We start from the raw sequence: 26,965 nt of genomic DNA, 5'->3' as shown, positions 1-26,965 counted from the left end.
TTGGATCTGTGTGCTATCAGTTCTATTACTATAGATCAATGATGAATTTGCATTGATTAATCATTACTGATGTATTAAAATAAAGAGAAAATTTAATGTAATAATAATCCCAGTTTTCTAAATGAATTTAAGATGGTACACAATTTCATCACAATCTTTTCTTTTTTCCATTTCCCCTTCTCTCTGATGTATAAGAAAAAAGACAAAGTACATAAAAAATCTCGAATGAGAGAAAAAAAGAATTAGGGCTGGATGAAAACATTGAAACTAAAGTTGCACCAAGCAACCTACAAATAATGTGGTTCATTGCAACGTTCTGTGCACACTTCCATTGTGATCTATCCACAGGGTTTATATTAATCAATGATACAAAGTGTCAAAATCCGGTTGACACTTTAAGGTAATAGTCTTGGTTACACGACAAATAAAATGTAGTGTATCTAAAGCTTTGTTGTTGTTGATGTTTTAGTTTCTTAAACCTATTATAAGGTTCTAAAAATTGATTATTAATAATTAAAAATGAAAATATCCAAAGAGAATAATAGTAAATGCTAAGTCAAACCGACCAAAAGGAAGAGAGACAGAGAAAGTGAGAGAGATATAGAGAGAGAATGTTATGGTAGGTAGTAATGTAACTTAAAAAAGAATAATGACAGATCAACTGTAAATACATGGAAATATTTTTGTTACTTCTTCTTGGCTTGTCATGTTGCTTAGATTCTATTCCACACTAATTTTCATGCATCTGTACATAATAATAATAATAATAATAATAATAAAGACTTTATTTAGAGAAGGTAAATCAGTTACAGAACTAATCTACCTTGAGACCTTCTATCTGTTATGTACAATATATATACAATATATACAGTATATACAACGTGATGGGAAGAGTCTGGCTTGACACTAAATAATTAAGTAATTTTAAAATTCAAAGTATCAAGCCTGGAACACATTCACAGGCATCAGTGAAAACATAAACATATATATAAAACATAATATATAATCCTGCATTGAAAAATTCAGCTATGAAAATGATGTAAAATTAAAGAAAAGCAGGCGGTATTTTTTGTAATAGAACTGTTCAATTTTTGAAAGATTTCATTCATTTAAGACACTGGTTGTGAAAAGATAAAATGCTAGGAGCCTGCCTTATGTCACTGGGAATATTGTTCCATACCAGTGGACCAGTATATTGAAAACTTTTTTTAAACAATTCCTTCTTTGGCCTTGGTATAATGTAATTTTTTCTTCTTATGGACCTTAAATTTGGAGTGTCATCAGCATCTCTTTGGTGAAAGATATTGCTTAGATAGACAGGAATGTCTTTTCTGGATACTTTATACATCAATTTGGCCTTTCTAAGAAATATTCTTTCATGTATTGTTAAAATCTTCATATTATTCATTGCATCCTGAAAATTGTCTGTACTTTGATCTAGAATTAAATGGCAAGCCCTCTTTTGGAGTCTTGAAAGTGTTGTTATGTTTGAATTAGAGGTATTACCCCAAATTAAATTACAGTAGTCCAGCTGAATATAACTTTTATACATGAATGGCTGAATGTTCATTATTCAAGAATTTAACTATGTATTTGTGTTGCTCTACTTTTTTCATTAAAATTATGTGTCGTGTAAATATAATAAGCATGAATTATACTGATTTAATCAACGTGAATGAAAACAAACAATTTACCAATTTGCAAAGGTGATTGTGAATAGGCACAAAAAGATAGAACTACATTTTGTGTAGAGTACACTCAGCAGGGATGTGAGTTCATTATTTCGGTCAATACAAAGTTATTCTTAGTTGGTCTTAACTCTGTTCAAAAGGCAAATATGTGTATTAGTATGTTATAAAAATAAAACTGACATATAGTATGTATGATGTATCAGTGATATACAAATGGTTGTATAAAAATTTAATTGGCTAGCCTCGTTTCCTTTTAAAGAAAAATGTATACGTCTTGACTTATACCATTGATACAGTGTATATATATATATATATATATATATATATATATATATATATATATATATATATATATATATATAATTTTCACACTAATAGTTACTGTAAGTTTCATTTAGTTTATATCATTTTAATGTCACTATTCCAATAACGTAGCTTGTACTTTACAGATGAATCAATGTAGCATGTATGTGAATTTCATTCAGAGGGATCCAAGGTTGATTTTCAAAGAAAGGTCACATGATTTTGTATTGACTATGTAATGGCAAAAGGTCAGACACCTATTTCCTGATTGGATAGAACTGGAAAAATTGACTTCATTGCTGAATTGAGAATTTTGAAATGCCAGAATGATTCATTCAAAACCATGTATTCCACTCTCATTATTGCTTTTGAAGTTTGCATTTAAGTGGATTATTTTGGTGAATTATTCATTCTTAATTGTAGAAATGGTCTTTTAAGAGTTACACATACTGAGGGGATTGATTAATTTACTTAACATCATCATTTGTTTGAATTATAGTGCTCTAAAACAGTTCATTTGTTATGTATATCTTTATTTTTGTTTCATTATTCGTGACAGTAAATAGCATTGATTGTCATTTAGTTTCCGGGTATAGATTCTATTTCAAGATATTAAGAGTAGATTGCGTTGGCTCTATAAATAGATGTTTTATATTGGTGGTAATGATCTTTAAAACAGATGTTACTACTTGTAATAGTAGTAGCAGAAATAATAATAATACCAGTCTACAAGCGTGGAGTTGTTTCACGCTGAATAGGCAGGTCATTTAGATTGTTGGATAATTAACTTGGTTCCCATTTGATGGGATAGATCAGGTGATTGTTGTCTAAGGTGTGTAATATTTGCGAAGTGTTATTCAAATTATTTATTTTATAGAATTATAATGTGCAAATAACTTACATCTTTTAACAGACATTAACTGGGTGTTATAAAGAATTTAGACAAGAACATTTTTGAATATATTTTTGTGATCCATCAAAAACATGTTGTAACATCACTACTTTACTTTCCATTACAGCCAAATTAACACCTTTAGCATTGCATCTATTTGCATTGATTGTCCCTGTAGAAATAGATGGTTGCAGTAAATGGTCTGATAATTAATATCCATACCGAATATGTGCATGTTGTTAACAAATAATTTATTTTGTGTTTTCCAGTACGTCATGCAATAATCAAATTGAGCATCACATGTCGGAACTTGAAAGATGTGATCCAACTTTGGACTCGTCAAACACAAAACCAGTACCAACAGGAAAAGGCCAGGACAAGAATAAATTCCCAATGAAGAAAGGGGTAAATAAATTTACGAGGACACGTATATTTCTGATATAATGCTTAGTGTTATGTTATAAATAAAGACATCCTATATCAGTAATGACTATCGCTGTTATGTTCGTGATCTAATCATGTGCTTCATCATATGTTGTTTTTCATTTATTGCTCTTAGATTCTTTAGATTTTCCATTGGATGGCTCTATTGTTTAGGCACTGATATGCATATCAGTTACTGTATTTGATAAAGACATGTAAGATCAACTTCGACCATTTATAATTTTTGTTGCCATGAGAAAATGCATTAAAACACCTAAATATATAAATATATCCCAGGATGCAAATATGCAGATTTATCCAATAACTTTGATGCGTTTTATCTAATAGTTGACAATATACACTTAGCACAGTTTATTCCGTCTAAAATATATGGAATGATGTTTTTCTCATAACTGGTCTCTTCCATCCCTCGATTGCATTTAACTTGTCAACGTTAAATGTAGAATGGAATTTATCTATTCTTTTACTTTTTCAGAGACATGAAGCTTTATCTAGAATTTCCGTCCATGAGCAGACTGAATCAAAAAACGTTGTCCAGGAAATGTCAGATTTACATGCTCAAGGAATGAGTATGCAGTACACCATTATTCAATCTCTTTCTCTCTCTCTATTGTTTGCATCACCCATCCAGTCTCTATCCCCACTGCATCGTTTAATAAATGTTTTAGCTTTGATATACATAATCAGATGAAAATATATGATCGTTTCCTCATTTAAAATGGATATTTGGTTGCATGCTAGAATTCATTTTTAGTTTTCGTCACTCTCTTGCTTGGCCCTTTCACCTCCATCTCCTGGACACTGGTGCAGCATAATGTGCCTCCTAGAGCAAGTCACAAGACTTCGAGGCATGTCATGTCCTTGAACACTGCTTTGTCAGATGCAGCAATTTGGGCTTAGACCACAATACAATCGTTTGAAAGGTTGCTTTTCTGGAGGAGAATCACTCTTCAGAGGCCCCATTGTTTCTGCCTGTGCTTCACATACAGATATCTTATGCCCATGGGTATATATGTGCATATTCAATATATCAGCAAAGATCTTGCACAAGATATCAGTAAGGGAGATACCTCTGTTGTCATAGTCATCAAATTCTTACAGTGGCGTCTTGAATGAAAATTGAAAATATTCATGCCAGTTTATATTTTTGAGGGGATATGTACGATCCAACTGATGTTGATGATGATGTGTTTTCTATTTCAAAATATGCTAGAATTGTCGAGTAACTTTCTTCATTTGAGTTAATGTATTCATTTTGGGTTTCTCTAGTATATCTTTTCCTGTTTGCAATAATTGATTTAAATGCTGATTTACACTTTGTATATGGCTTGAGGTCAGCTTTAGCACTTGAGGATATAAAGCATCATAAATTTTAGTTTTTATTATGTGTTGCCTTATTACATTCTTTATCCCACCAGTTGTGTTGTGTTGTTATCACATTAGGTACCTTGCCTCTGGTCTGAAAAATTGAACCAATATTGTGTTATAGTTGAGCTAATTTTGTTGTTTGAGAAGTCAAGATCAGTTTCAAAATATCTCAAAGGTTCAAGGTGATGACAAATGTTCAAGGTGATGACATAAAAGATATAGCTTAGAATAAATGTTTACTTCTCTCATGAATTCTATAATACAAGTAATGTTTATTGTATCAGAAAGTTCCTTCATGTCATGCACATTATAGTACTGATTCACGTAGGTTGCAGGTCATAACACTCGATCATAAAGTGCTTAACAGTGAATAGTTCATTGCAAGAAACGCACTCTGGTGGGTCTTTGCCTTTTAATATGTGGTAGTGAGTTATATAAGTATAACCAATTCTAATTCTTGCAATGACTACCTCCTTCTTACAGATGGTTCTGCAGGAAGGAGTCCAGTCTCCTAGGGTTGGCTTGGTGGCATGAAGTTTATTATTCACTGCACCATTCCATGATGTCTGCCACTTCTGACATAAATAAATTTTGATACTGGGTTTAAAATCAGTATACGGTATTTGAAAATCAGATGGTTTGAGAAATAAGGCCATTTTAGCAGTGTGATGTGCTTTTGCATAACCTTTAATACCAATATGACTGGATAACCAACAGTATACTATATTGGGGGAGGTACTCAGTTTAGTATTTTTGATGAGAATATTGGTTAGTAATGGGGTTTCAAGTTTTCTGTTGTGTAGTGATTGAAGTACTGATAGGGAGTCAGAGAAGATAATGCTGTTTAAAATACATTTTTTTCGATATAGAGCAAGGTCTAATGTTCTGATTTCGGCTGAAAAAAATGATGTACTGTTTGGTAAGCAAACATGTATTGTGTTTTCAACTAATGAAGGCTGCGGCAGCCTTTTCCTCATCCTTTCATCCATCAGTATAAGTTCTTTTGTAGTTTTTAAATTCGGTGAGGAGTTCATGATAAGAGTTGTGGAAGATGAAATGGTTTGTCTCAGATTTGTTTCCATCGTACTTTTGGTTGATTAAGTAGCCAGGTAGGTGTTTCGGAGATGGACGTTTTCTGAATGTTAGAAACTGCCAAGGCTGGATGATATTCTAATGCCAAAAGAAGGTATGGCATTTGGTTTATTTTTGCATAAAGTTTTGTATTTGGGTTGAAAAACAGCCGAAAAAGCAGGGTTCAGAAGCTTTGATCTTAATTTGAGAGCATACTGTGCGGAAAGAATTTCTCTCCCATGTGATAAAGGTGGTTGATTTGATTCACTGAGAAGGCTTTCACATCTGATGTCTTAAATGCTCCTAGAGCGAATCATATTCCTTGATGATGAATTGGGTCAAGCATCATCAGATATGACTTCCTAGCTGAACCATAAACAACGCAACCATAGTCCAGTTTGCAGCTAATTAACGTTCAATATAAATTAAGGACGACTTTTCTATCAGCACCCCAGTCATTGTGCGCTACAGCTTTAAGTATATCTAGGATTTCAAGCATTTAGCTGTCAAGTTCTTTAGGTGTGGAAGAAAAGTCGGTTTTCTGTATATATATATATATATATATAATTCACTATTTCAGACATGGATCAACATATGGTCATACAATTGATAGACATCATTAGAGAAGACAAACTTTGGAGAATTGGAATGATATTTCGAGAGAGAAGGTATCCAGCAATCAATATCATGATGTGTGCTATAGAAAAATGTGGATACAACAAGGTTGTTCAATGTCTTCTTGGAGGAATGTCTAATTTGCTCAGGAAAAAAATTCCCAATGCAACAAGCGTATGGTGTGGATATAGACCGCATAAACCATATACTCCCTTGTTTGTGGTTAATCTTCGCAAACACACACAAAAATCAGTGAAGTCAAATCTCCCAAAAACATTTCATGACTATGAATTTGTATATCGGTACGAATACACCCCCAATGACGAGGAAACGTTTATTTCAGAGCGGTATGCTGGAACTGGAACTACCATATTAAATTTTGAAGATATTGAATATGTTCATGGTGTTATCGCAAAAAATACAGAGAGACTTATGCATGGACATAGCAATCTTAGTATTATCACTGCATCTTCTGTCAAAGCAAGTCGCTTTAATGGTTGTTACAGTAGTCTGTCACTGGCAGAAACTCTATGTATAGTTCTATATGTCCCAGTAAAGGGAATCATCCCAGTAGGTGAGAAGGAGTTTCAAAAAGATATTGATGGAATTGCCACGGATGTAAGAGAGGGTGAGTTTGTGTTTTATGGAGGAAGCACAGCAGGAGAGAGGCATCCTAACTTACGAATGGGCTGCCGTATTTCATCAGACCACAACAATGCTGGGACTCTTGGTGGATTTATTGATCTGCCTGGTGACAAAATTGGTTGTATCACAGCTGCTCATGTGGTCTTGAATGAGAAGGAGAAACAGAATTTTGGCAAATCTAAGAATGAACAAAAGAGATTTAGTGATCAACTTGCAAAAGGACGGATTTTGAAAAAAATATTCCAGCCTTCACCTGATTCGGATGCATTTGGAAAGGTCTGTAAGATAGTGTATGAGGAGGGCAATGATTCTACACCCACTGTTGATGTGGCTCTCATTGAAATCACTGATGATGTTAGAAGACCAGATGCAGGGAATTTTCCATCTGATAACTCTCCAAATATTGGTATGGGAAAACAGAATTTGCAGTGTACAGGAAAACCATTAATTTCTGTAGTCTTTATCCCAACAGTGTTCTCAGTTTAGTGCTAACATAATTTACTTTGTGCTGCATGACTTACTTAAAAATTAAATATTAATAAATTCCTGATACATGTTACAAGATCTAATAATTTGTTTAAGCTATTTACCAATGTATGGGTATCTAATGAAAGCTATTGATATCGTCTTCATTGCATATATATGTTAATTAAGCTATCATCACTGAATTAAAACCGATGTGTCTGATGTGTCTCATGCTAGATTGAATCTCAAAACATCTGTTTAAACATAATTGGAGAACGTGTTTGGGTATGATTTTTGAATTTTTAGCGTAGTTTTAACAATATTTCAGTCATATCGCTACTATGTCCGCAGTGTGGCAGTTTATAGTGATGTATAGCACTGGGGCATGATGCCACAGACATGTGGCATCATGTCCCACCAAGTCACATTATTCTGACACCAGGCTGACCAATCCTAATACTAACCTCTTAATGCTGAGCACCTAGTGAGGTAGCTGTTAGTACTAATTTTATAAGTCTTTGGTAAGACTCAGATAGGTTTCGAACCTGCGACCTCCCACATCTGAGGTGGGCGCTCAGACCGCTAAACCACCGGAGCGGTCATAAAATTAGAGAAAACAGTGCTGGTGTGGAAGTGAGAAAATTCAGGACCAGACGTTTGCAATCCTTGTTTTCCTTGAGGCTGTGCTTTACCAGTAATGTAAAACACATACTGGAGTATTTACTTAGAAAATACAAAAGAAATGTTATCTCTGATAAATACTTCGCAAGGCAATAATTTTCTGGATAACTTTTTTGAGCTGACAGGGCCATATGGTCTCGTGTCCAGCATGTACCATATATATCATGTAAGAATTAGCTAATTTAACATTTGAAAAGTAAAAGCAATATAGTTTTCAAACAAATTAAGCAGAAAACATACTGCCATGAATGATTTACAAGCTTTTATAAATCATGTACATTAGCCATCAAGTATGGTTACTGTTTTTAAAAAAATATGAAAAAAACAACTTTAAAATGGCTCCATCATTGCAACCAGTCAATAGAATTTTACAAAATTTAATTATAGACATTTTGGTTTAGAGGAATTTAAATGTTATGTAAGTGATGCCAATCTGCCATAAATTATAACCACTGTTCCAAAAAATATGAAAACTTAACCTATTTATTCTCAAGAACCAATGAACATAATTTTACTTATATGACAGAAAGCAGTAAGGCATATAAATATGTCATACCTATGCAAAGAGATGATGCCAATCTACATACAATATGGCCACCTTTACCAAAAGTAAAAAAAATTAAATGACTCTTCTAATATTATTCAACATAATTTGATTGAATTTGACAGAAAGCCCCATGATGATTGATGTTCAGATTTATATAAATAATGTTTATTTACCATAAATACGACCAATATTACTTCAAATTGATAAGCCTTTAATGGCATTTCTTGTCAAAAATGTATTTGACAGCTTAGTCACATAAAGGCCCTTTCAGATTGGTTAAAATGATGCTAATATAACACATAAATGACTGCCATTACTAAAATAAATAATCTGTAAATGGCTTCTTTTCAGAAAATAGCCGAGTAAAATTTTTGAAAAACGTTTTTGCATTACCCAGTTTCACATTTGTGGAACTTATGCCAAGTACGCATCAAAACTTTGCACGTACTAAATAATAAATCCGTTACACATTTTCTCAAAAATCACTGGCAGTAGTTGAAAGAAAGCATTATGCCATAAAGGGCTTTTAAGTTTATACAAATGATGCTGATTTGAATGTTGTTACTAAAAATCAAACTTGCTTTCTCAAAGACTACTTACTAAATTTGACAGAAAGTGTCCAAGCTTGAAGGCCATTTTAATCGTACTTGTGATACAGGTCCATTACCAAAAAAAAGAGCCTCATTACTAAATGTAGAAATAATATTCTAACAACTTTGACATGCTGGTAAAGAGGCATTTCAGTATTGAACAAATTCTGCTGATGTATTGTCAAATAAAGCTTTGAAAAAAATTATATGAAAACCATCATAATGACCTAGATTTCATTATTATGTGCTCATTTTTTCATGGATAACTTTACATGGTCAGAATCATACAATAATATTTGATACTACACAGCTTGATACTGCAACATATGTGTCTAAAAATAGTATATTGTATTAGGAGCAACGTCGTAAACAAATAATGTGCACTCATGTCATAGATGCTTTAGCTTTTAGTTGATTAGATCTGTTTGTAACACATTAACCCCTGGAGTGTCTTTCATTTTTGCCTGAAAATCGAGAAGGAAACACAATCTGAAAGCTATTTCTGAATAGACTCGAAAACACCAAATCCCCAGTCATCTTTCAATAACATACTGCCTAGTTGTGTTAGAAACATCGTTTTTCATTGGTTATTTGACTTGCGCATGAGCAGATGGGTAAAAGTTGTTTGGTTTCTTTTGTTGTTTTTTTTTTTGCTAAACGGAGCCATTATTTTTGCATGGAGACCACTCTTTATTCCAAATGCCCATCTTATCCTACTTTTTGCAAAGGCGCATCTGTCTATTTGCAGTTCATACCGGTTTGCCTTAGATCTGAGACCAAAAAGTGCAATTTTGGGTTTAAAAAAGTCGGGTCCAAAAAATGAAGTTTTTCTATTTGTATTTTGTAGTGCAACTAGATATTCCAGATTATTTGGTATCATTGTAGAGCTAGATATGTCTACCTTTCTATAATACTACCCACTTTAATGTATCATGCATGACCATGACGCTACAGAGCTCGGTAGTAGGCTACTGCCTCCTGCCCCATAAAGTCGTCGCTAGGGGTTAATGTGTTAGATGAACTAAACAAGCAGTTTTGTCCATTTGAAAGTAGAGCTGATAAAGTTAATGATGTGGACATGTTCACTCAGTCAAAAACGAAACACTGAAACAAGCAACCAAATGAAGATATTTGCAAAATGTCACTGTCAAACATGAGAGACACGATAATTGAAAATACTGTTCTGGTCATTTAAACAGTTATTTAGAAGAAATGTTTGACTTTTTCAGAACAGAATAGTTCAGACTATGACCAGTACACTCTTGGGTCTGTAAAAATAGCACAGAAAAGTATATGGAGGCCATGGGCTATAAAGTAACTGTCAGAGACGTACCATTTTATAAGTCAGTCAAAACACTAAATTCGAGAAAAAAATGCATCTGAAGGTTTTGGAAGGAAACTAAGAGCTTCAGAGAGAATAAGGCAACTGGAAAAAGTATTATTTCCGTTGGCCAAATGTAATTTCATGCAACAGCTGCTTTGCAGTTTTCCACATTAAAATATTTTGATACAGTGTTAGGCTAGCGAAAGAAGAGATAAACTGTATGATGCAGGTCATAGTTTGGTTCCTTGAACAGCAAGCATGCAAGTGACATGGCATGCACATATGACTAATTTATTAAAGTGATAAAAAGAATTTTAATAAATATACTTACATTTATACATCTTGAATTTCCTCAAAATGTCCTTTTTAGTTGTGCAAATCTGATTGATAAGACCCATGTCATGGAAAACATGATTCACACCGAAATTGCACTGTAACTTTGACTACATTTCCAACTGAAACCACATTTTCTTTAATGAACTGAACTGGCCCAATAAATCCAGTCCATCTTAAACAGAAATGCAGAAATGAGTTGGATAAACAAAAAGATAAAATCCATCCATTCCAAACAAACAAAGTGTTTTCAATGTGTATTAGTTCCAAATTTGGTTCTACATTTCAATTTTAAGTAGACCAAATTGAGAACTTTTCTTAACCTAATGACCAGCAGGTGAATAAGTTCAAAGGTTACTGGGCAGTGATATGTGCGCATTAATATTGTTACTGTGTATTGATGAATCTATGGTTGTGATTTATTTTCAAATACAGCTTTAATTACTTTGTTTCTTATTATATATTCATTTATTATTAGGCCTTAGGTAGGAAAGTGAAATGAGCATATAATAAAAAGGTTACTGCTTCTTGTATGGGAAAATATGAACTTGGTTTTTGGGACTAATACTGCACTCTCAAGGTCATGAAGTATTGCTCGGAAAAAAATTCATTCATATTTTCCCATAGAGATGCAGTAATATAATGTTACCAATATCCCTTGAATTTTGCTATTTAACCGGTGTCAAAAGGGTGAAAGATCTATTAGGCCCACTAGAACCTCTTACTGATAAATGTATGAACTGATACAACAAAATATATATGTAAAATGCTAAAATTATGTATAGATTTTGCTTTTAGGAAATCTCAGCTATTTAGTTCCGTGTCATGCCAAAGGAATACAAAAAACATTATACGAAGGATGTGGTATTGGTAACATGTCATAGAATGAGCACTCTTAGAAGTGTGGACTTTCTGTCATTGTGTTTCATTTTAAAAATCTACTTTTCATGAAATTGATAAGCCAGGCCTGACAAATTCAAAATGCATTTTATCCTAATTTGCTTCTGAAGAATGAAAAGTTACAAAAGGATGTTCATGTTCACCTGTGCTTAAACCTAAAGTGAGATATTTCTTTTGTTCTTTCTTACATTTGCAAAAATTCTGCATTTTCTGAGGAATCTGATGTTAATTACAGTATTCATATGTTGATACATAATACTGTCTCATCTAAAATTTAGATTGAGATCCAATTTTTGTTTGTTTTTCTTACAGGTTTTACAAAAGAACGGCCAATGATGTATACTAGTGGGAAGATTCGAGAGGATTTGAATCCTATGGATAGTGCATGCAATGTGGTGAAGTATGGAAGTTCTACAGGCATTACGGTTGGTTCTCTGATGTGGAACGGAGCATCCGTTCGGATGTTAAATGATAAATGTACATCGTGGAGGAGATGGAAAGTAAATTGTTACACGAACTATCCAACATATTTCAAACAGTTGGTCATAAAATCATGTGATGAAAGAATACCATTCTCGACATACGGAGATTCAGGAGCATTGGTATTCCACTGTAATCATGGAAAAATTGGAGATTTGGAGGCTATAGGACTAATTGTTGGTGGAAGTACTCACAAGGATTTAGGATGCATAAATGTAGTTACACCAATTAAGGCTGTCTTTGAACAACTTGGAACAACTAGGAATTTTAAGTGTTTTCCAGACATGGTTCATACAGATCAGATTGTCCATTCAAGGCAAAGTCTTGAAATCAGTCTTTTGAAAGAGTCACACAATAAACTTGAAAAACAAGTACAGAAACAAAAGAATGCACTTACAAATCTAAATGACAATTTAGAAGCAATAAAAACTGAAACTTTAGTAAACCTGGAGAAAAAAATGGACAAAACAATCACAGAGACCACTGAATTGAAGCAAGGAATGGAAAGTGTGATTAAAATGCTGACCGAAATGCATTCAAAGTTTATGGAAAATAAGTAATCATATTACGATGTCAATATTGATTCTACCGTACATGTGTATATATACATTTGCGTTAAATGTGTGTGTATTTGTGAAAGCAAAGTAGTCAAGATTATTAGAAACTTAAAAAGATTTTGTTTATTAAAACTCAGTAAGTACAGATATGTAAAACTGGATGTGAACGTAATACACTTATTATGGCAAGAGTTTTAAATGTTGAAAACTTTACCAAACATTCTTATTTTGTAAAACTTGATACAGAACTTTGTATATAAATCAACAAAGCATTATAAAGATAATCCTGATAAAGGAAATAATCCAAAATGTTTGTAAACTTAAAAAGATTTTCTTATATATATATATATATATATATATATATATATATATATATATATATATATATATATATATATATATACATGTGTGTGTGTGTAAACATGAATTTGTCCATGTGCTGTATAATACATAAATATAAAAATTAGTTTAACAGAAGATCAGGAAAATATCCATGATTTTGTATCATCTTTATGAATGCTCTTCAGGTAAATACATAATTCTTTTTCAGTATTTTGTAAATAACCAATTTGACATCTTTGTTATGTTAATTATGTCATTATTTTTCCAGTGAGATGTTAACAACTTCCTTATATCTTTATAACACAACTGTACACAAAATTAAATTTATAGTGTTGCAATGTCATAAAGGTACATATATGAAGTGATAGTGTAAAATTTGATCCATACAAATTAGAGTAATTAAAACATTGTATCGGCATCATGATTTGAAAATGTATTACTGTGTTGATACAACGTACCAATAATCATGTTTTATTTTTTATAAAGAATTTGATTGAGTTATTAAGGCCTGGATGAAGAGTACTTGTGAAATACAGTTCCTTTTCTCCATTTAAAGATTGATTTATTAGCTAATACTTTATATAAGGGAAAAACTGTGAAGTTTCCTCCTGAACAGTTATGTAATGTTTATTGGCTTTTCATAACCCGAGTTCCTCTGTTTTTGTTTGCTGTCTATGTAATCATTCTCTTTCTTAGTTCATTTTTTTGCTGAACTATATACAAGGCTTTACGTCTCACACATATCAATGCATAAGTCACATATCTTGAATTCAAGTCAAGTTTAACTTTAAATAGCTTACCATTTTAACATTTTATTGAGTTTCTTTCTGTTATATTTAAACAAGTTTTGCACCTACTCATGCCATATTTGGTCACTAGGGTCTTTCTTTCAATGAAGTCAAATTTAGATCTGGTAAGAATTTGTTTCAAATTCTTGTGTTATCTCTTAATACTAGTAATTTTCCTTTTATTTTTCAGGACCTTTTTCATTTTATCAATATATTTGTGTAATTGTTCACATAATTGTAGCATCGATATATTTGTATTCTGTGGAATATAGGTTGCAACTAAAGGATTTCCAGTTGGTGATGGGTTTATATTTTCAAGGTTATTCCCCTTGATAATAAGCCCTCTAATATGGTCACCATTGCTAAAACAAGGTATTTGAAGGACTTCTTCTAAAACACTGTTCAGCACAATTAAAATTATTAGATAAATCAGCTTTGACCTTTGTAGCGCTATTGCTGATACACTATGAAATGGATACTAAAAGTGACAAGAATATATAGCCTTGTCAAAACAATCAGCAGAATTTCAGTAACTTCTTTTAAAACGCATAATGGTAATCTGATATAAAATATATGCATCTCTGCTCAAATAGACAAAACATATATCTAAATGTCTTGTAAAAGAACTGTTTTTAAACAGAATGTGTCCCAGCATTACAGAAGCAATAATGACATAAAAGCCTTTCAAATTCACACAGATTCAATTATGGCCACCATTACTAAAGACAGCACAAATGTTAAGTCATTTCCGTAAGATGTGTTTAACTCAAGGTCACTATAATTAACAGAAAATCTGATTTTCAGGGCTTTACCAATGATATAAAAATAAGGCCACCAATAATAAAAGTTAAAACTACTTCAAAGACTGTCTGCTAAAGTAACTATGCACAAATTAGCCAAACTATTCAGGAAGTATTCCATCAGCAAAGACTTCTGCTGTGTAAATATAAATGATGCCAATCAGCCATAAATTATGGCTGTTGTACCTCAATAAAGAAAACACTTTAAAAACTTCTTCTAATAATTGGACTTTGATAAAATTTGGCAGAAAATGTCGTAGCTTGATTGCCTTTCAGATATATAAATACTTATGTTCCGACATTAAATATAGCTGATGTTACCAAAGGTAAAACAACATTTACACAAAGAATCCAGTCATTGGGGCCTTTCAGTATGATACCAGTGATGCTTGTGGGCCATACAGTAAGTTTGAAGATACAAGCATTAGAGAAACCTTGAAACAATTTTGATTTTCATAATGTATGCAATCAGCAATACTGAAAGAAATTAAGCATAGAACATGCCACTAACGGAGAGTTCTTTCCCAACGGATCTTGCATAGACTATTAAGCAGATGCAAGGAATTATCTAACACTGGTATGTCATGAGCCAGGTTGTTTGCTCATATAATGTTTTTTTTTTTCAATAAAAGGTTTGTATTTTTCAATAGAACCTTGTTTATGAGGTGTGAAAAATTGTTCGAGAAAACTGCACTATGAATATACATATAGTTAAGATAATTCGGCATAGTAAAATCTAAAACCACATCTGATGTGAACGTTTTTGCTATATATAAATATTTCTGAAAGACAGGCAATATATGATCAGGATAATAAACCCATGTTAACGTTGTATATTTGATAATCAAAAAGGTCTATGCAAATATATGTCTCGCTCTTTAATGGATAAGACGGCTAGTATAACCTTCTGATTAACAAATCCTAGTCTGAAGTCATTTTAATATTGCTTGGTTGTAATATCCAAGTGTTCAGATAAATATGGCCTATTCAGGAGTTAATAAAGGTGTATCTTTAACAAAATGAGGGTGTGACATGCTGTACTGTAGTTGAAAAAGAAATAGCTATTTGTAAGAGTATATATCATCTATCTACAAGTCTAAATTTGGCAGCAATTTTATTGCATTTTTGCATTATTACAGACAGTACCTGCATCAGATATAATTTAGGTATGTAGTACATGTTTAGTGTTAATGCACTATATATACATGTATATGTTTACATTGTACATTTCAAGATGTGAATGTTTCAAATGTGATTTAAAATCTGTTAGGTTTAAGATGACGAGTATGATTGAGAATATGGTCTAAATAGTTCTCTGCAAAGCAGATATGTCGCTCATGCTGTAACAATTAAATACAGACGTTTCTTTATTAAGTGTAATTTTCTAAGAAACTATCAAAAACTGTCATAACACTTAGATATCTTTACAAACTTTAAAACTGAAGCTAAATGAACCTGTTTTATGACGATTGAGCTCTTTAGTAATCCAATCATAATCAGTTAATCACTATAATCCTTTTGGAATTACTTCTGAATATACAAAGTATAATCTTATGCTGACAAACTCCACCACCGAGTCCAACCAACATAACACAGAGGGGGTTAATTGTTTTATGTTGCTTGAAATTAAAAACTTAATCACCTTACCAGCTTAAGCCATTTCACATCGTGTGACTATGTAAATGTACTATATTAGAAGTGTGTGTGTGATTTGGATTTTTAACGTAGCTTTAACAATTTTTCAGTCATATGGCTATGATCTCTGCATTGTGACAGTTTATAGACATGTCTTGCACTGGGGCATCATGCCGCAGACATGAAGCATGATGTCCCACCCATTCACATTATCCTGACACCAGGCCGACCAGTCGTAACACTAACCTCTTAATGCTGAGCGCCAAGCGAGTCAGCTGTTAGTACCGTTTTTGTAAGTCTTTGGTATGACTCGGCCGGGGATCGAACCCACAACCTCCCGCATCCGAGGCAGACGCTCTAACCACTATATTAGAAGTAAGATTTGAAATAAAATGTAAGCAATACATATTTTTCAATAATAATTTTGCCTAAAGAGATTTTAGTGCGGGACGGGAGACACCCCACATATCAGGAGGAAAACCCTCCATTCCAGGAAGCTCACATGTATGATGTACAGAAGTTAATTGCAGCTAAAAGTATGGAATCAATATCGGAACTGTCTGAAGAGCCTGGTAACATAAAATATTGTCATCCAAAAACGATGGTGCATTGTTTCCATTAAAACAGTTAAACACATAAAAAACAGGAATAATATTAAGTACACTCATTTGTACCGTTTCTATGTAGTTCATTGCAGGGGGGTGTATTATTATATGTGATATAAGCACAAGAAAATGAACAGATCCTTCATTATGATAACTGATTTTTTAAGACTTAAAGCCTTCCATATCCTATATTTCTTATTATGGGATGGTTCCTTAGCCATTTAGTTTACACCAGATACACAATGTATACTATGTGCACCAGTTAGAGAAGTAAAAATTGTAACGTACTCCAGTTTGTTCAAGAAATAGTGTACAATAAGTGAACTGCTATAATTTCAGGTCTTGTGAACATGGGTTAAGCTTTAGTGTTGATGCATATGTATATACGTATTGTAAAATTCCTTTTGTATATTTATGTGTGGATTTACTTTTCATGTTCAGCCAATGTGGGTATGTGAGAAAGCTTGACAGTAGCTTCTCGTGGGTCGGTGGTTCTTTCCGGGGTTTTCCGCCACCATTAATACTGGCCGCCATGTATAGCCTATCATGTGCTGAAAAATGGCATTAACTCCAAAACAACAACAACTTTTCATGTTCAACCAGTGTTTGTATACTTTATAATTATTTTGTTTTCTTTTAGTTTACCTTACCAACAAATGTTTATTTTTTGCACAGATTTATAAAATATTTGTATGAATATTGTATTATAGCTGACAATATACAATTGTACATCATATGAAAATATACATATTTATTAAACCTGAGTGTTGGTACATTAACTCAAATATAAACAACAGATAAGTAAGATTAATCTACATCATGAAGACACTTGCCTTATAAAAGAGACTGAAGATGGAATATTTGTTTAAATCAGTTACATCCATGTGCATTCTGTGACAAAGAAGAGTTTACACAATGTGTTGCATGTTAATGCAGTTTCATCTGAAGATGAGAAATACACACAGCAAGAATAATCAATGATATAATGTGACAGCAGATTTTTAAATCATTGTGATATCTTCTCTAAAACTACAGCACTCTTGATGCAGCAATTTATTAATCGCAAGTCTGTACTAATCATGAATGACGTGTCTGTGAATATACTTGCTATTTTCTTTGAAACAATTTCCAAGTAAATGTTAATATAATTCTCTTTGCCAATATAATTGCACCTAAATTAAACAATACACATAGTGAACATTATGCTTTTCATGGGACTAAAAATACTACTCATTGTATACACTTAGTAAACTTTACATTCACTGTTGGCTTATAAATGGCATATATTGATGTTTCATTTAATAAAGGTACATCAGGATATATGATTATGCTATTTGCGTTTGTTTTATTTTTTCGGCAACCTGCCTGTAAGAATATTTGAGCTCATAGTAAGGTTATTCGTTACTTGTTTATTGTCTGTTCACAATTGCTGTGTACAGCCTTCAAAAAATGCTCAATAATTGATTAAGTTTGACAAAATCGTCATAACATGAAGCCGTTTTCAAATTTGTTTTATTAATCCACTATCAGTTTTGGCCACTGTTGAATAGAAAAAACTTCAAAGTACCTACTCTCAGAAATCGCTGAATGCAGTTTGACTACATTGCAAGAATGCATTTTTGCCCAAAAGTTCTTCAGCCTTGTTCAGATTAGGCATATTCTCCTTCAAACGTGGCTTTGTTGAAAATAGACATCCTTTAATAAAGTTCTCGGAAACCTCTCAATAAATTTAACTAAATTTGATATAAAGCATCCTGGAATGAAATCTTTCAATTTTGATGAAACAGATCTACCATAAAACATGATAACTATTACTAAATTCATATAAAAAATAGGCAACTTTGAACTAGTGAATTAGTTTTGGAAAACCTCAAAGCTGTCACGCAAAACGAAAATTGTGAAGAAGGTGGCACAGACAAGCATTAGAAGACAACTAGGCCATTGGAAGCAATACATTTGGAAAGAAAAGAAGCAAGAAAGATTTGCTTTGATATCGGAAGCATCGTAATATTGCCCACAATTAGTTTCTTTCTTATGCGCTGCAGAATACGGAGTTGGCATATCATCAACCATCATCCTTTCTGGTGCCAGAGGGTAGCCATTGTGCACTTTATGTAGCTCAATAAGACACGCGAGTCACTTCAAGAAAGTAACCTGTATCATCATTACTGTATAAAAATATTCTCTTCACATCTTAGGTGGCCTTAAAGAATATTGCCCACGGTATGTCCTTTGATAGATCTTAATATTAACGATAATGGTTTCTTGGATTTTTGTTATATCCTGGCTGATGTTTGTTCTTGGTTACAACATGTTGCTTTATTATGACAAAAAGTCCGCCTTAAGACTCCTTTAATGACACAAGTACACGTCACAATCATTGAGGAACTCTAGCCGAATTTTTGTAATCTTGAGTGCTGCATCCCATGACAAGAATACCAAACACGTCATGCGGCAGTACGTCTGATTTTAAAACCAGAGCATGATACATGTACTCACCTAAATATTTTATACTGAACTCATTCCAGATGCTGTTAGCATGCTCATAGTCTTCATAATGAATATCTGCGCCTTCTGTCATTATTTTGCTGGCATCACGATCTTTTCAAATGTTTACCTGGATGTTGTGTACTAGTAAGGATATCATCTATTAACCTCATATGTGTGACACTGTGCGACTAAACAGATAAACACAGTTCCATCACAACATGCACTGCAACAATTCACACGCGAATAAATGTTAACTTTATTCATTTGTTTATATATCCTTGAGAAATAAACACTATCTTGGAAATGGGTCTGGTTAAGGACTTTTTATGACGATAAGTACTATTGGCCACATGTTCCTCCCAACTTGTTAATTTATCAGCAACACAAGATCGCCTAATTGGATGTCCAGTCTGTTAGGCTGCCATTTACTGCGATGACTCAGATGTGTTGTTAGATACGCGCAACTCCCTCAGTCCCAAAAGGTGTTTGCAAGGCCTTGCATCTCTCTCCATTGGCACTTGTACAGATCTATATTGTCAAACTTCCCAGGTGGCATCAAAGGCGTGCCAACCTTCTAAACTGTATAAGAGGGAAGCTTAGCAATGTAGCTGCAATATGGATGCGTGCCGACTCTGGTCAGTAGACATGGGAACAAAAGGTCGTTCGTTAATGATCAGGAAATTTGGCTGTTAGAGTTTTGAAAACTTCGTGTGAGAACCTAGTCAGGATGGGCCCCTTATTTGACAGTTAGCTGTGACTAGTTACCCCGATGATACATTCCCAGGTTCCACCCATGTGTGAAGAGTGCAGTGGGTTGGTAATTCGTACGCAGCCTGAGTCACGTAAGTATTTCTCAACACTGCTGCGATAAACGTCAGTCATAATGATCTTTAGTTCCTTACAACCTTCAAAGAAAATGACGCAGTAGTTTAGCTGGTCATCTAATAGAGAAGAACATCCAAAGGGAATTTATGAAGCTTGAAGGGTCCATCAACTTTAGGGTTTGATTATATACTTATGAATGTGAACAGCACCGCCCACTGTTGAAAGTAAGGTTATCATCCAACGTCCAACATAGGTTAAAGAGACTTTTTGCTAAAGGCGGTCGCCTGCATGGTCTGAAATTGTTAGCTCGTTTGTTCTGCCTCGTAGTCTACATCATTTCATCCACACGTGAATTACACTGGTAATGCATCGCTTTCTAAAAATGATCCAAATTCCTTCCATTCTTACTGCTCCCTCTGTAAAGGGAGGACACTGATTTGTTACCTGTTCATGATAGTGATCCACGTCTAGAATGGCGATACGATGACTACCTGGAGTAATGAGAGGATTTCGATCAGTCATGTCCTTGTTTAGACAACCGCCAGTAACTATAAGGATACCTTAGGAATATCTTCTTTCTTTTTGATTCACATAATCACCTCTACATATGATTCATTTTTTGTACACTGTATAAATGATTTCCTCTGCCCGGAAGAGTTCATCAATGGTGCCTGGTCTTGCACAGTGGTACCAACTACGGCAACTGCATGATCCATCATTAGATGCCCGAACATAAGAATGCTTACTGTGGATAAAGCGTGCTACAGCTTATATGAGATGTTTGAAAGGTAGTTGAAACTGTGTGAGCCAAGTTGGTTTTGAGATATATAAATATAGCAAGTGGAATTTATGTCTGATCCAGGGCCTACATGTTTTCAAGTCTCTGCCTCAGCTGGTGGAAAATTGTTGTCATACAGAAGGAATGTTGGTCCTGATATCATGTACATCAAATAAGCTGCAAGAACCGATCTAATATCATGGTCCTGATACGTTCCACCCTGTTGCTGACGTAAATGTTAAATATTTTGGTTTTGTTGTGTACGTACCTCAAAAGTACCTTGCTGTGCAAAAAAAAAATGATGTAATTGGGTTTTAAATCCATTTCATCTAACTTGTTTGTTCAGATGGTGGTGCAGCTTTAAAGTAAGCCACATGTGCTATGACTTTCACAAAGGCATCTAAGAAGACACGTATCTCTCTGCTCTGACATGCAGAAAGAGAGCTAGGTTTGTAAATACGTGGAATCCAGAGCTTCTCATCATTATTTGACAAAAGTTTTAAATGACTTGATCTAGTCTTCCTCTGACTTGCACGTCTACACTACATCCGTAACTAAATCTTTTGTTCATGTGTGACCAGCGAATAATTTACAATTTCGTGTAGAGCATTACACAAGTCAATAAAGTGTGGTTTAGTTACGCTGTGCAATTTCTGAATAAGCTCAAGTGTGAGTTTTGGCTGTCAATTAATGGAAGGTTTAAGTATATTATTCACTGAATCTGTGTTATTATTGGTCTAGAGTTTATTCGAATTATTAGTTATTGTCATGTTATAAGTAAGGAACAATAGCCAGATTGCAACATGTATATGCTAGACCCCGAGGCTAATTATTCGCTTCATAAATGTCGCGAGTGTAAGCCGACATCAAAAAGACGGGTGGGAAGCCAGCTGTATAAAACATGGCCATATGAACTTGTTATTGGCGCCTTATTCTGCTGCGTGCGATTCACAGATAAGTGGCATGAATTGCCGGTGTTTGCTCAAAGGAATACCAAGTGGGAGTCGTAAATCCACCCTTGACAGACTGCCGGGAAGGGGGCAATGTCTGCTAATTATGTAGACCACGGGTGAATCGACATCCACTCGGAATTGAGCAAGGTGTGACCACCATTGGAATCGCAAGTTTAAATCTAGTGTCTTGAAACTAAACGTCTGTAGTCGCTAAAACATCCTGCGGGAATTACATAAGGAAGTTATAAGCTACTCCGACGTCATTCGAAATTGGCAGGAAACATTGTTATTCTGGGAATTACAAAGGAGCTTCGGAAATGTCAGTGACTTATTTGCTCGATTGAAGCAGTCTATTATGGCAAGATAATTGTACTTTAATTATGTGCAGTATGTATACTTCATTACTAGTATCGTTAGTACGTAGAATTGCCATTTGTAGGGTTTGATTCTTTTGTAGTGTTTGATCTACATGCATATTTTGATATATAAGCAATGTTTATGTAAAGAATTAATATTGTAATTCGCTATTTGGTTAATTCGTAGTAACCTCGTGCATTTATTCATGTGATATTCTAGCTCTGCAAATGTTGAACTGAATTATAACTTTGTATAATGGTTGCAGTGTGCAACATTAGTTAATAGGGGTATTTGACTATCTGTGTACACCTTGTAGAAGTGCAATGTACAGAAATGCGTCTGATTATGTGATATTGTTCTGTATAATAAGATTGAGAATCTTTATATACCGATGTGATGAAATCTATTGATATATGCATGATAAGCAGTTGATACTGTGTATACCATACCAGAAAGTATGGGTATTTCGATGTGCACAAATGCGTGACCAAAGAAGGTAATGGCTTATGTGATGATAGATTGTTGGTTAGTGTGAGACTAGATAGCTAGAGGAATATATTAATGTCCTTGTGTGTGTTCGGACAGGAAGTTTTAGGGACCGGAGGAGCTGTTGGAGACAAGACAAGGGAAATAACCTGGTACAGTTGGTCCCAAGTCTCTAGGAGACAAGAAAAGGAGAGAACGGAATTCGGGGAGGTGGAAAGGTGAAGGACGTGGTTGTTGTACTGAATGGGTACTGGGTACCAGTCAAGAAATACTACAGATGAGTAGAAACACAGGACAGGAGGGAAATCTATCACACTGTCAGATGATGAAATATGCCGTAACTTGGTCGAGTGAAAGACGAGTAATAGGGTTTTAAATATTGAATTTTATTTGAGGAAGGACTATCTGTAATTGAATGGCATTAAATTTGTTGTTTATTTGAATTTGTGTATTCAGTAATTTAACTGTCGACATCGCTGACTGCGGCTCGGAGCTTTGCATCTCTATCACTATTTCAATTTCTAACAAAATACAAGCCAGGGTGGGTCTTCTGTAATAATTAAAGATAATACCGGAAGCACACACACCCCCACCTAATGTAGTCTACGACGTGACCTCTTTACACTTATTTTTAGTGAAATGCATATATTTTGAGTCACTGTTTTAGATTATTCTGCAAATACTCAGCAAAGACAGAATACTTTTCCTTTACACTGGTATCCACGTTAACTGCAGAACTTTCAAAATAAATTGTTGTTTCTGCATATGTAATGCTGCTAGTGCTAAATAGTGTTTTCATAATACACTCAAGTTCTTTCTTTTGCCACCACAACTTTGTTTTGCAAGTTATACGTGATATTATATTTTGGTTGCTTAGATAGCGCGTTGTCCTTGGAAAGACGTGTTTGAGCAAGGGCAATGCACACTCTATGCTCCAAGCTCTTGTGATCACTTTCTCTTCGCCAGTGCCAAATTCCATGTTTTCGGAAATTCGAAGCTCTACTTCTTCAGCTTCTGAGTCCCGTTACGTAGTTACGTGACAACATGTTCAAGAAAGCCTTTATACCTTTTATATGATGTGTCTTTGTGAAAAAGAATGGATCCTAACAAGATTATAGTCTTCGTTTGTATTTCTGATGAATTTGTGGTTCTTCTAAACATTTGCGGAAGTACGAAACTAGAGGTTTTGCTTTATTTCATTCCATTTGTGCCCTTGGCATCCTTCCTCGCCTCTACCACTCATGACATATCCCATATGTGACCTGTGCATGATAGCAATTTTAATTTTTCACACAAGAAGCCCAGTCATGTGGGTTAGAGTCGGACGGATGTAAGTGTTCCAAAAGAGGTTAAAAAAATTATCTAATCAGTTTATTTACAAATATAGCAGCCAGATATTGCAAATATTGGACACAGACTGCAATAGACTGTTATAAAAATTATAAAAGAATAGTGAACAGTCCGTCTGCTTGTTCATATCGACAGCCTCCGTTTAATTTGAAACACCTTTAAGTAGACCGTTTTGAACGACCTGGCGACATTCACGTTCAAAATTATGAATTGATAAATGAAACAGCTAAGTTTTGTGCCTTTTGAGATCCTTGATTCATTTTGTTTTAAAGTCTGGAAAAAGGGTACAAAGAAATGGGAGTGTGCGCCATTAACACAGCAGTTCTATGCGATGAAACCCCACAAATACACATACACCTACTTTTGAAAGTCACAAGGCTTTAAATTTGCAGTATGCGATCCCTCAGTTGTGCATTGTTTGACTAAAATAGAACTTGGAGAAAGTAATTTTGAATGGGGTTCATATTGATTTTAGAATTACGTGAAATAATTCTTAGAAAAAACCTTCATCATTCTTATCTGTTTATATCATCGTTAAATAGAAGTATAAGATTCTTTGTTGTGTGTGCGAGAGAACATTTATATCAGGTCATAAATCCAACGGGCTTTTGATAAAGGCATTTAAGGTCAAGTTTGTCCTAAATAAAATTAGTTCCGATCTGACACCACCTATAGTGGCCATCACGACCGTCTTGTTATTGTCAAGAGGTTTTCACTTGATTGATTGATTGATTGATTGTTTTTTTAACGGCGCATCAGCACTTTTAGGCTATTTAGCGCCAATCAAAGTGTTATTTGTATAATCTTTTAAAACTTATAAAAGGTCCTATATCGACCAGCGATATAAAAGAACAAATGGTTGAAATTAAAAACGGTAAGATGGTAACGGTGCAAAATAAAGCTTCCCGATCAACGGGAGATGTAAAAAAGATGAATAGGTATTAAAATGGGACGGTATATATATTGCATAAAACTGCACAAGGTGATAGCATAAAAGTCAGAGTTTAGAGTAAATATTTACAGCTTTCAAGAACTCTATAATACGAGTGATGTTTATATTATCAAAAAGTTCTTTCATGTCATGCACAATGTAATAACGATCGCGCGTAGGTTGTAGGTCAAAGCACTCTATCATAAAGTGCTTGACAGTGAATGGTTCATTGCAAGAAACGCACTCTGGTGGGTCTTCACCTTTTAGTATGTGGGTGTGGGCGATATAAGTATGACCAATTCGGATTCTTGCAATGACTACCTCCTCCCTACGAATGGTTCTGTAGGAAGGAGTCCATTCTCCTAGAGTTGGTTTGATTGCATGAAGTTTGTTATTTACAGCATCATTCCATGATGCCTGCCACTTCTGACGTAAGAACTTTCTGATACAAGGTTTAAAATCAGTATATGGTATTTTAAAAGCAGATGGTTCTTGAGAAAGGGCCATTTTAGCAGCGCGATCTGCTTTTTCGTTACCTTTAATACCAATGTGGCTAGGTAACCAACAGTATATTATATTGTGGGAGACACTCAGCTCGGTATCTTTTACGAGTATATTTTTCAATAATGGGTTCTCCAGTTTTCTATTGTGTAGTGACTGGAGTACTGATAGCGAGTCGGAGAAGATGATACAGTTTAAAATACGGTTCTTTTCTATATGTTGCAGAGCAAGGTCTATTGCTCTGATTTCGGCTGTAAAAATTGATGCTCCATTTGGTAAGCGAACTTGCGTTGTGTGATTTCCACAAACAAAGGCTGCAACAGCCTTTTCCTCATCCTTTGATCCATCAGTGTAAATTCTGGTGTAGTTTTTAAATTCGGTGAGGAGTTCATGGTAAGAGTTGTGGAAGATAGAAGGGTTTGTTTCGGATTTTTTTCCATCGTGTAGCGTAAAACGTACTTTTAGTTGTTTAATTAGCCAGGGTGGTGTTTCGGAGATGGATGTTTTCTGAATTTTAGAAAGATCTATATTTGTAGGGTCAAGGCTGGATGATATTCTAATGCCAAAGGAAGGTATGGCGTTTGGTTTATTTTCGTATAAAGTTTTGTATTTGGGTTGAAAAACAGCCGAAAAAGCAGGATTCAGAGGGTTTGATTTTAATTTGAGAGCATACTGTGCGGAAAGCATTTCTCTACGATGCGATAACGGTGGTTCATTCGCCTCAGCTAGAAGGCTTTCACACGGGGATGTTTTAAATGCTCCCAGAGCCAGTCTTATTCCCTGATGATGAATTGGATCAAGCATTTTAAGATACGATTTTCTGGCTGAACCATACACAACGCAACCATAGTCCAGTTTGGAGCGAATAAACGTTCTGTATAAATTTAGGATGACTTTTCTATCAGCACCCCAGTCAGTGTGCGCTACTACTTTAAGTAGGTTAAGTGCTTTTAAGCATTTAGCTTTTAAGTTCTTTAGGTGTGGAATAAAGGTCAGTTTTCTGTAAAAGATTATACCTAAAAATTTGGTTTCCTCAACAACTGGAATAGGTGTTCCATCCAGCGTGAGGTTCGGTTCATCGTGATGTTTTCGTAGCTGACAGAAATGCATGCATACCGTTTATGATTTCGAGAATTTGAAACCGTTTGCATTGGCCCAATTTTGAATTTTGTTTATATTTTGCTGCAGTTGTCTTTCAAATGTATGCATGTGCTTTGA

General features: G+C 34.3%; 1 protein-coding gene across 1 annotated transcript in view; it reads left to right on the top strand.

The window, feature by feature from the left end:
- The window catches only part of LOC149791327 (uncharacterized), a 100,534-nt gene extending 87,467 nt beyond the window's left edge, over positions 1–13,067 (top strand). The window contains exons 22-25 of the mRNA XM_089969856.1: positions 3,156–3,291; positions 3,806–3,899; positions 6,350–7,435; positions 12,182–13,067. Of these exons, the coding sequence (XP_089825982.1) occupies positions 3,156–3,291; positions 3,806–3,899; positions 6,350–7,435; positions 12,182–12,909 (2,044 nt within the window). The 3' untranslated portion in view covers positions 12,910–13,067. The remainder of the gene's footprint in view (positions 1–3,155; positions 3,292–3,805; positions 3,900–6,349; positions 7,436–12,181) is intronic.
- Positions 13,068–26,965: the final 13,898 nt, after the last annotated feature.

This window comes from Sinohyriopsis cumingii, chromosome 9, assembly GCF_028554795.1.
Source record: "Sinohyriopsis cumingii isolate HCF-2022 chromosome 9, ASM2855479v2, whole genome shotgun sequence".
Lineage (NCBI taxonomy): Eukaryota > Metazoa > Mollusca > Bivalvia > Unionida > Unionidae > Sinohyriopsis > Sinohyriopsis cumingii.
Note: the sequence above shows the minus strand (reverse complement) of the source record. Positions and strands in the feature narration are given on the sequence as shown.